Below are 11,781 nucleotides of genomic sequence, written 5' to 3'. Positions count from 1 at the left end.
GTCCGTCTTCTCTTTTGGGCAGATCTATTCCCGAGGGGAGCTTCACCACTTCATCGATGGCTTTAATGAGGAGAAGAGCAACTGGCTGCGCTACGTGAACCCAGCACACTCTGCCCGGGAGCAGAACCTGGCCGCCTGTCAGAACGGCATGAACATCTACTTCTACACCATTAAGCCCATCCCCGCCAACCAGGAGCTTCTTGTGTGGTATTGCCGGGACTTTGCGGAAAGGCTTCACTACCCTTATCCTGGAGAGCTGACAATGATGAATCTCAGTAAGTGGATTACAGAACAAAAAAATTAGAAATGCCAGTAATGTCAGTTCTGCCCCTTTGCGCTAATAACATGTTGTTTAATTACATGGCTTCATCTGATGGTCCAAGTAGGTGGCTTAAACTAGGGACTGGGAACAGGAAAACAGCTTTTTTTAGTCTCTATTCCCTGTAATGAAACTTGATCATTTAAAAAATACTAAGAGCTACTTTGAATGTTCAGAAAGTTACAGGAAGAAATATATGTTCAATGCTAATCTATCCAAAAGGGGGCAGGTAGGATTATAGTATAATAGAGATTGGTTCTGACATGCCAAGGATGCAAGGTATAGTTCCTTGTTTGTGGTAATTTGTCAGTGCTTAACATGTACATTGAAATATTGTAGAGATGCACATTTGGTTATCAAGTTATGGTCTGATGTGAAACGTAAAAGGTTGTTTCTAGAAAAACTCGGAGCTATAATTTTTCAAATCTTATTTGAATATGGATAACCCTAAAGATTTTATATCTTAGCTTCCTTCCTAATGGTAAAAACCTAATTATCTGCTCTCCTGATGAGTATTACAGTAACCACCTATCACTTTATCTTAACAAATTCTCAGTTCCTTAGGTTTGCAAGCTTTTACTTTTTTATTTGCTTAAAGTTGGCTATCATGACCTCTCTGCAAAACCCTACTTCATTTTAGTCATTCTGAAGTGATCTCTATGAATGATTTAAGATTTACCATAAAATTCCAACCTGTTGTAACTACGGTTGTATATTCTCAGACTGCTAAGTTTTAAAGCAGTTTTTTAAATCAGCTCCTTCTGGTTTAAAAGTTTTTGGCCTCTAAATTCTGAAATTTTTGTAACCTTTTGTTTTGATCTCATTTCCAACCTAAGGAGAAGTTGCAAGAACAGTACAAAGAATTCCCAGAGACCCTTTACCCAGATTCATCAATCGTCCATATGCTGTCCCACTTGCTTTATCTGGAGGCTAAATTATTTTAGTTCACACTTTGTCCTTTGAGATGAATGTTAATATTAACATAAATTAGAATTTGACTTAAACTTTAGGACCAATTATTTATCCTAGTCAGGTATAATCCAATTCTATAGCTATTTGGTGCTCATCCCACACTGTCTCGTTTACTTTTGCTCTCCCTGTGATCCCAAGACTATATTTGCAGTTTTCTGAAAAGCTGGGGCTATAAAAGCTTAAGGACCTCCACCATAAGATCATCTTTAAATTTGTGTTTGTGGTCCTTACATACACACATATAGTGCACCTTGAGCTTCAGGAAGAAGTCTTAGAATAGTTGGAAACAAATTGGCTTTCAGCTTGAGCATGGTGGGTATAATCAGGTCCTGGCCAATGGTGGCGGTTCTTTTCCCTTATCTCTCTTTAGCGCTTCCAAGAGTCTCCATCATGTCACTAGTGCCCAGCATCCCAGGAGCCCTTCAGCTGTTTTACCACCTGTAGGTGCCAGGCCCAGTGGTAAAAGGCAACTTATATTCTGGCAGGACATCTCCCAGGAAGATGTGCTGCTTCCTCCTGACTTTCTCAGCATAGCCGGTCACGTCCTCTTGAGGGTCTCCTCCCATTCCTTGAGCTTCATCATTCACGGATTCAGAAAAAGACTTTGATTTTTTTTTTTTTTTTTTTTTGAACAGTAACTCCATTTGAGATGACCCACCCTGGTGACTTTGCTCCAACCACAAAGAAGTTTTTTCACATACATCCCTTACCTCCTGCCAGTCAAAGAAAGGTCTTAAAAGGCCTTGCATTTATTCAAATGCTTATTCTTTGTGTTCAGAAGCAACTGTCACGTATACTATGAAATGACACCTTTGTTCCCTCAAATATCCCTTTCTGTTTACGCAGAATTTTTTCTAAATGGTGGTTTAACATTTTCAGGTACCCATTCATTGTCCAGTATTCTTAGTAAAGAATGAGAGTTAACAATAGGCAGTCACAATAAGCCAAGACTCCAGTTGCCTTGTGAAACCAGTTGTCTTAGGTGTGGTAACTGATGATTGAGATGCTGATCAGGAAAATTTCCACTGTTTCATCAGGCCTAATAGGTAGATTGTGTCTTCACATGAGTTGTGTTGGGTTCCATGCTTCAAGCACAATGGAGGCTTGTGTCAGAATCTCCGTGAGGGCTTTAAAATGGCAGTGATAGTTCAACTGGTAGAGTTTTGAGGAGAAGAGATTTGAAGAAAACTGAGGTAAAGAAAAATAAGTAGCCAGAAATCATAAATAGGCATTTTTTTAAAAACCGAAGAAAAGGAATAGGAACTATCAGGTTTAACTCTTACCCCTCCCAAGTTTTTTTGGTAGTTTTTTTCAATCTATCTAACTAACCCATCTAGAAAACAGTTGACCAAATTATAGACTTCTAAATGTTAATCTGCTTTCTCAGTTTCAGTTGAAAACAGACTTTGTTTTGCCTACTGCAGAACTTCTAGGTTCTTTCTTGTAGTCTTGGGGGTTCTTATTATAGATCGAAAATGTGAGTCGGCATAATTAAGCCATTCAGAGCCTTCAGAAGCAGTTCACTCTTGAAATGACTCCGTCCGCCTACAGCCATTTAAGATTTAAGAACAAAAACAGATCTTGATTTTCTTTTTCATGTTAACTCAAGCTGCTGCTGAGTGGGAGAGTCAGAAATGACACCAGCTCCACTGATTACTCAGCTGCTGAAGGATGGTTTTTTTAAATGTACCTTTTCACATAGACTCCATGATCACCACCTTAGAACACCTGAGGGGGGCTGACGTTGCCCTCCGGATATTGTTTTGTAATAAGAAATAAATGTATTTTTATGAAGGCATAAGAGATATCGAACATATATCATGGATTTACTATATGCTAGGCACACTGTGCTCAGTATTTTGCACAGAAAATTATAAATTCCGACTTTCTGGTTTGTTGGCCCAATCGTTAGCTTTTTTTTTAAAGTTTTTTTTAAAAAATTAATTAATTAATTGATTAATTTTTATTTTGGCTGCACCGGGTGTTAGTTGCGGCATGCGGACTCTTAGTTGTGGCATGCAGACTCTTAGTTGCGGCATGCATGAGGGATCTAGTTTCCCGACCAGGGATCGAACCCGGGCCCTCTGCATTGGGAGGGCGGAGTCTTTCCCGCTGGACCACCAGGGAAGTCCCCAGTCGTTAGCTTTGTGGTAGTTGAATAATCGGATTATGGAGGTGCTCAGTAAGAACACCAGACTAAATAAATAGTAGGGACAGTGCTACGGACGGACTTAAACTTTTTGCTTATGGCTTTAATTTATTGGATTTTAGAACCAAGACAGTGTTGAAGCCAGTGAAGAAAGTTAGGAGACTTAGATGTAATTTGCCACATAAAAATGGCAGAAAGTTATGATGGTGAAGTTTCTGTATTTTCATTTTTTTTAGGGTGACATCTTTCGGTGGATGCCTCCAAATCATTGTTTTTCACCTCAAAATTCCCTCCTGTGGGTGTGAGATGCCTTGCCTATCAGCTTTCCAACTTAGTTGTCTCTCTTCCTTTACCATTTCAGCTTTAAAAAACAAAAGTGACAATTTGAACTTCCTGCCTGCTGAGCCTCACTGAAAGACTGATATTGGCCTGATAAGGGGCTATTTATTTTGGTTTAGTGGCTTCAGAAATCCCTCTCCCTCAACAAGCTTTCCATCACTGCCCCCATCAGCATCTTCCCTGATAGTGTCTGGGCTGTGTTTATTCTGGGGCTGCTGGCTCACCCAGGAGTAACTGATAACAGCCAGCAGAGATAACATTCTCTGAGGGGCTCTCAAACTGGAATCGAATCCCTCAAGCTTGTCAGTCTAGAGAATGGATTTGAAGAATTCAGACTCTGGAGTTCCACAGAGTTCATTTCTAGACCTATCAGGTATCAAGCCTGGAGTTCCTCCTCCGTTAAATCGAACAGGGACTTTTTTAAAGACAGTGAATGATACTTTTACAGAGGCTTCAGCCCAGTCCCCCAAGCCTGTCCTCTTCTGAGGCTAAGGCCACGAGATCCCTGCCTCTCCTGGCATCTACACACACCGACAGCTGATGCCTGCGCCTACGGCAGGTGTGCAGGCTGGAGGGGTTGCCCTCCAACAACCAGAGCTCCGACTAAGCAGCATGTATTTTACTTGTGGTTTCCAGGGAAGGCTGAGCAGCGAGTGTTTGGTTTTCCCTGCTCTGGCTGGTGTCTTCCCGAAGGCATCGTTTGTTCTGTGTGTTTGGAGGGGCAGTGCTGGCGATGGCCTGGAGAGCCTGTCCTCTCATTGCTGCTGTTCCTAAACAGTCTGTTTACCAAGTAACAATATGCCGTCTTTTGGAATACATGCTTTCATCTTTGCCGCCTGTTTTCTTTGGTGCTCTAAGTAATTGAACTGGCTCAGGAAGTGCCAGTTGTGGTTTGGCAGTGATGCCTATGTCACGCCTTGTGATTCCAGGGGACAGCATTACTGGGAGCCTGGTTAGACCAGAGCCTCAGTGAAATTCTGGTGTTGTCAGCAAGTGGAGGGGAAGGGGTGGCATCACGTTGCTAATCTGTCTGTTTGGGAGAGGCAGGTTTAACAGGGTTTTATCAAATTCGTATTAAACAAGAAGGGAGGCGAAAACTGATGACTGCTTATTACTTGAAATGAGTCTTAATCTTGCACATCTAGTTTGCAGGGTGTGCTGATTTCCTTTAGGTAAACCGTGAACATGAGAATGACTTTTATTAACCTGTGACACCCCGTCCCGGTACTTTTCCACGCCATTTTCATGGAGGCTCTCCTACTCTAGGTCGAACAGGACTGTCCTATCATGAGGTTTTTACCATTGGAAACAAAATAACACAAACGGTGCTATTCGTTTTATCGATGCCCCCAGTGACCTGGTTTTGCTGAGAAGGAACTGGAGTGGCGAGAGCCTTCTAGAATAAGTGGGCGTTGAGAGGGCAGGTGTCCCTCTTGGGGCAGCTGGGGCTCAGGTTTGCTCAAGGAGAGAGCAACTTGGGCTGGGCAACGTCGCTCCGATTTTCTGTCTCCCTCTGAGTAATCACCCTTTCTTTATTTCAGCGCAAACCCAGAGCCATCCAAAGCAGCAGAGCACTGAGAAACACGAACTTTGCCCAAAGAATGTCCCGAAGAGAGAGTACAGCGTGAAAGAAATACTAAAATTGGACTCCCACCCCTCCAAAGGGAAGGACTTCTACCGCTCCAACATTTCACCCCTCACTTCGGAAAAGGACGCGGATGACTTCCGGAAAAATGGGAGCCCCGAGATGCCCTTCTACCCGCGGGTGGTGTACCCGATCCGGGCCCCTCTCCCGGAAGACTTTCTGAAAGCGTCCCTGGCCTACGGGATGGAGCGGCCGCCCTACATCGCGCACTCCCCCATCCCGTCCTGCACGACGCCCAGCCCCTCGGCGCGCAGCAGCCCGGACCGGAGCCTGCACGGCAGCCCCGGGAACACCGTGTCGCCGCGGGCCCCCGGCTCCCAGGAGCACCGCGACCCTTACGCCTACTTGAACGCTCCGTACGCCGCCGCCGCCGCCGCCGCCGCCGCCGAGGGGCTGGGCCCCTACCCCGGCTACGCGCCGCCCCCGCACCTGCCGCCCGCCTTCATCCCTTCCTACAACGCGCACTACCCCAAGTTCCTGCTGCCCCCCTACGGCATGAACTGCAACGGCCTGGGCGCCGTGGGCAACATCAACGGCCTCGGCAGCTTCGGCCTCCTCCCGAGGCTGTACCCCGTGTACGGCGGCCTCCTGGGCGGGGGCGGCCTGCCTCCCCCGATGCTGGCGCCCGCCTCGCTCCCCAGCTCGCTGCCCTCGGAGGGGGCGCGCCGCCTGCTGCAGCCCGAGCACCCCCGGGAGGTGCTGGTGCCCGCGCCGCACAGTGCCTTCTCCCTCCCCGGGGCGGCCGCCAGCCTGAAGGACAAGGCCTGCAGCCCCACCAGCGGGTCCCCGACGGCCGGCACCGCCGCCACGGCCGAGCACGTGGTGCAGCCCAAAGCTACCTCAGCGGCCGCGGCGGCCCCCGGCGGCGGCGACGAGGCCGTGAGTCTCATCAAGAACAAAAGGAACATGACCGGCTACAAGACGCTCCCCTACCCCCTGAAGAAGCAGAACGGCAAGATCAAGTACGAGTGCAACGTCTGCGCCAAGACTTTCGGCCAGCTCTCAAACCTGAAGGTAGGCCTGGCGTGGGCGGCCCGATGGTGCGGGGGTCTGTCCCCGGGAGTGCACGACGCGCGTGGGTATTTAGTTGGTCTCCCGCAGGTAATAAATTGCCATTCCACAGTGTGAGACCCGGGCTGGGCATGGTCGATGCGGCTTTGCTTTTGCCTTTGCCTTTGCCGCTCTGGCTGCACCGCTTGGGACACGTTGCTTCCCCTCTCCTGAGTGTCTTCGGAATGATAAACACGTGGGGTTTGCGCTAGAACATCAGTTTCGAGTCCTTGCTTAGCCTATGACTTTTGTTCCTTTAGCTCCAACACAACAGAGTGTTCTGAAAAATCACATCGCGGTTTGATTTGTTCTAAGACTTCACCTTGATGCTTTTCTTAAGAGGTCTGCATCCTAAATGCCCGAGTCCTTGCACGGGAATGTTCGCTTTTGCAGCCAAGTGACAGCCGAGCTAACGTGTGTAGCTTCTTCCCAGGTCCACCTCAGAGTGCACAGCGGAGAACGGCCTTTCAAATGCCAGACTTGCAACAAGGGCTTCACTCAGCTCGCCCACCTGCAGAAACACTACCTGGTACACACGGGAGAGAAGCCACATGAATGCCAGGTGGGCAGTGTTTTCTGGGTAGAACTTTCGACCTTTGTAGACAGTGTCTCAGGAGTCGCCCTCCCATCATCCCATAGCCCATAGTTTAAACCAGCACAAGAATTCTGCCTTCTTTGGGCTGCTGATGAGCTGAGATGATGACACACCAGCTTCCAGTGGTTGGACAGTGGTCTGGAAGGGAAACACCACCCCATGGGCAGTGCGTTCCCATCGCTCTATTTGCCTAACACTGCTGGGAGTTTTTTCACCTCCCAGGTTGCTGGGTGTGGGTGGGCAGCATGCCCCTCCACTTGGCAGCTCTTAACCTTCTGGTCTCCCACCTCCCTTCCCTGCCCCCTTCCCCACGCTGCAGGTTTGCCACAAGCGATTTAGCAGCACCAGCAATCTCAAGACCCACCTGCGACTCCACTCCGGAGAGAAACCTTACCAGTGCAAGGTGTGCCCCGCCAAGTTCACCCAGTTTGTGCACCTGAAACTCCACAAGCGCCTACACACCCGGGAGCGGCCCCACAAGTGTGCCCACTGCCACAAGAGCTACATCCATCTCTGCAGCCTCAAGGTCCACCTGAAGGGGTATTGTCCTGTGGCCCCAGCCACGGGGCTGCCTCTGGAGGACCTGACCAGAATCAACGAAGAAATCGAGAAGTTTGACATCAGCGACAATGCCGACCGGCTGGAGGACATGGAGGACAACGTTGACGTGACCTCTGTGGTGGAGAAGGAGATTCTGGCCGTGGTCAGAAAAGAGAAAGAAGAAACTGGCCTGAAAGTGTCTTTGCAAAGAAACATGGGGAATGGACTGCTCTCAGGATGTAGCCTCTACGAGTCAACAGACCCGTCCCTCCTGAAGTTGCCTCACAGCAACCCACTACCTCTGGGACCTGTAAAGGTCAAACAAGAAACAATCGAACCAATGGATCCTTAAGATTTGCAGAAAACAAAAGGTGTTTTGTCTTCTTAACTTATGACTTGGCGAGTCAGGGTGCCTGTAGCAAACGCTTGTACATAATTCCAGTTCTGCAAAGCTCTCCTGACGGCAGATGGTTTCCCCTCACCTCTCTGGAATTAAAGAAGGATCCCCAAAGTTACTGAAATCTCAGGGCATAAATGAGGGAAAGACAATATATATACATATTATATATACTTATTTACACCCCCATCTATATATTTGAACCTGTGTATTTTGAATATTTGTGTGGATATGTTTGCATAGCCCTCCCATTGCTAAGACTATTGCCTAGCCATAATTATTTTTTCAATGATAATCCTTCATAATTTATTATACAATTTATCATTCAAAAAGCAATAATTAAAAAAAGTTTACAGTGACTGGAAGAATTCCTTGTAATTTGAGTTAAGTGTTATATTTTTGTCTGGTGGCTCTTCTTTGTAGATAATTTCTGCACATCTGTTTTAAGTACCTAAGATTTAGTAAACAAATACATTATGTCAGCCGACCTCCCTCTATAATAATGGTTTGAAAATGAGGTTTTGGTGTTGCCAAAGTTAGGCAATTGATGTGTTCATTCATAGGATTGTATCATTTGAACAGCACTGTATAACTTGGGGGTATGTGTGCAGAATTACCCAGTAATAACTTTGGTAGAAGAAATAAGAAAGAGAGAATCTTGTATGTTTCTGTAGATAGTTCAGCATTTTCCCCCCTAATCACAGATTTACCAGAAAGGCGACAAGAAGGCTTTGCTAATCTGTCTCCCTCTCCAAAAAACAGAGTCGCCCCACCCCCAGAGTCATGTGACCGTTCGGAGTGGCCACGAGACTTTGGCATCCCAATGTATTATCTGAAAATGTGAAGAAGACAAAATGCCATGTTTAAAACCACTGCAAAACATTCCCAAAGCACAGGTGGTTTTGTATGGGTGAGGTGAGGGAGCATGAGTCTGGGTGTTTTTGTTGTTGGTCTTTTTTGTTGTTATGTCAAAATTGCACAAACGTGGTGCTCTACCAGGAAGGATTTGAGTTAGATAGGCTCAGGCCACACTTTAAAAACCAAAAACCGGAAAACGGGTATTCTCGTTGTCTTAGGGTCAAAGCGGGTAATGAACATTCCTATCCCCAACACATCAATTGTATTTTTTTTTCTGTACAACTCAGACTTTCCTCAGTATTTGTGTTTTTACATTTTATGGTTAATTTAATTGAAGAAGAAAGGGCATTGCAGAGTTGTTCAACAATTACCTCATTGAGTGTGTCCAGTAGTGCAGGAAGTGATGGCTTCTCTAATGATTTGCTACTCAAGAGGAGAGAGCCAGTGTGCACCAGAAAGCTGGAATGCGTCGCATTCTGTCTCCTCTTCTGCTAAACCCAAAGATGACATGTTGGCATTTGAGGTGTAGCGGAGAATGATGTATATTTATAAATCTATTTATACCACTATACCATGTGTATATATATTTATAACCACTTAAATTGTGAGCCAAACCATGTGAAAGATCCTTCTTTTCCTAATGGAATTAAAAAAAAAAAAAATCAAACCCTTTCTGAAACTTTGCTTAATTAGCACTCGATGACCTCACAGTCATATTGGTGAGCTTGGGCACCCCCTTGCTATTGTAAGTGACCCTAAAACCTTGGTGCAAAGGTGGGGACTGCATAACAACCTGGGAGAAAGAGACATAAGTTTTTTACTATTAAGGACAATCTAAGATGGGTTTTTTTTGTTTGTTTTGCCACATTCTGATGATGTGGTCACACCCAAGCCCCAGAAATGAAAATCCTATCGACCACTGCAACTTTTCTCTCTCTTCCTCTCCCTCCTTCCTAAATAACTGATGTATCACTCATCAATCTGGTTTATATATTCAGTATTTTGGTCCATGGCAACTAATGTCAACCTGCAGAAGAGAACAACAAATTTAGGATAATGCAGAGAAACCTAAGAGCCTTACTGATCTGTTCCTTTAACGAAACTGACAGTTTTTTATGGTATTTTTTAATCAGTGTTTGACAAGCACAGTCCTTAATTGTAGGTAAACCAAAGCATCACATTCTGATGTTGACACCAAATACTTCCTATTCCCAATTACTCATTTGTTCTCTTTTTCCCCTTTCATGCTTTCTCATTAATGGGAATTTTTCCTGAGACCTGCACAGTGGCTTGAGACTTCTTGATTCTCTTTACCTTCTGACTTTCCCTGAGGCCTCTTACATGTGAACGTTGAGCCCACAATCAACAGTGGTTTTTTTTTTTTTCTCTTCTACTCAAAGTTAAAACCAACCAAAGTTATTGGCTTTTTACTTTGCTAGAACAACAAACTATCTTATGTTTACGTACTGGTTTACATTGTTATTTATGTGCAAATTGTCAAAATGTAAATTAAATATAAATGTTCATGCTTTACCAATGCTTGTCTAGTGTCTTGAGTGAAGGGTGAGTGAGCGACACCTTAACCATACTGCAAGGGTGGCCCCAAAACAAATTCTGAACATGACACAATTTGCCTCTATCCTGCCCACATCCCCACCCTCACCCTTCATCCCCCCCAGAGATGATTCCCTAATTTCACCTCCTCTATCGGCGACTGCTCTAACAGGGTTGGTCTCTTGCCTCTCTCATAACTCAAAGGTTTTTCTCTTTAATTATGAGCTATAAAAGTGCCCTTTAAGGAAATCGTTTCAAGCATTAGCCAGTAAGTAGGGGAAGATTTGTTTGCTTTTGTTGGACTTTTTTGTTTGTTTTACTTTGTTGATGGACGTGGGGTGGTGGTGAGGTGAGGAAGACTTGAGATCAAGTCCAGAAATGCCGTCCTAGCCTTGATCCAGCGTGTATGTGTGTGGACCCAGCCAGCTGCTGGGTGAGGGGCTCTGGGGAGCCCTGGGAACCTGAGGAGCATTTTGCCCATTGGTGGTATCATTCTTGCTTCAGTAGCCAGCATTGAGCACCCCACGGGGAATCAGGGCTTTTGTGCTTCTGCATAGTCTTCCTGCCCTACATCCCATTTTATCTTTTTCCTTCACATCTTAACTCGGGAAGTAGAGCCCATGCTAACTGCATGTTAAGAAAATAATGCTCCCTACATTTAGACACTCAAAACTGCCCACTGTTTTTTTTTAATGCTGCTTCTTTATATTCACTTAAACATCTGTGCCAAGAATTTGAAATGCTGCCAACATTTAACTGTGGAGTTAAGAAAACCAGAACCCTATTGTCATAAATGGGCCAAATGGTGCTGGTTGCACTACCAAATTCTAGAGAACCATTGTGGTAATAATTTTTCAAAACAAAGCCCAAAAGGAGTCAGAGTATAACAGTTACTACCATAAATCATAGTTCTTTACTTGGCAAAGCATGCCTTTTTTTCTTGAGAGTTATCTATCTTGGGAACACTTGTGGACTTAGCTGTTTAATGAAACATTACATGAGAAGATAATATTCACTAGGAGCTCAAGTCTCCCCAGCCGACATCCACCCTGTTGAACTGAGACTTTGGGCAGCTGTTTGTAGAGCAAGGCAAAAATGAAGAAGCCACCTTTTTGAATCTTTCCTTAAACTAAAAGCCCTGTTCAGAAATGATGCATTCAATTCTTCACCAGAAGAAAACATATAGAATATACAGTTCCATGAGAGTTTATGGGCACACATCTCAAATTGTTTCTCTTGAGGGACAGGAAACCAATTTAGGACCCATAAGTTTGTATAAGTGAACTTATTTCTGTGTGTGTGTGTCTGTGTGTGTGTGAAGCCTTCTTTAAAAGAAGATAATGGGGAAAGGCCAGAGCAGAGA

At 45.2% G+C, this 11,781-nt stretch overlaps 1 protein-coding gene across 5 annotated transcripts in view; it reads left to right on the top strand.

Moving 5' to 3' along the window:
* Window positions 1–11,028, top strand: part of PRDM1 (PR/SET domain 1) — a 44,051-nt gene extending 33,023 nt beyond the window's left edge. For 3 of the 5 annotated variants that reach the window (XM_082404746.1, XM_082404747.1, XM_082404749.1), the window contains 4 exons: window positions 23–275; window positions 5,321–6,438; window positions 6,908–7,036; window positions 7,389–11,028. In XM_082404746.1, coding sequence (XP_082260872.1) covers window positions 23–275; window positions 5,321–6,438; window positions 6,908–7,036; window positions 7,389–7,961 — 2,073 coding nt within the window. In that variant the 3' untranslated portion in view covers window positions 7,962–11,028. Of the gene's footprint in view, window positions 1–22; window positions 276–5,320; window positions 6,439–6,896; window positions 7,037–7,388 lie in introns of all 5 variants that reach the window. The other 2 variants (XM_082404750.1, XM_082404748.1) reach the window with 2 other exon arrangements.
* The last annotated feature ends 753 nt before the right edge of the window (window positions 11,029–11,781 follow it).

The sequence above is a fragment of the Balaenoptera borealis genome, assembly GCF_965194805.1.
Source record: "Balaenoptera borealis genome assembly, chromosome: 9".
Classification (NCBI taxonomy): Eukaryota; Metazoa; Chordata; class Mammalia; order Artiodactyla; family Balaenopteridae; genus Balaenoptera; species Balaenoptera borealis.
The sequence above is the reverse complement of the archived record's forward strand: the minus strand, read 5'-3'. Positions and strand labels throughout refer to the sequence as shown.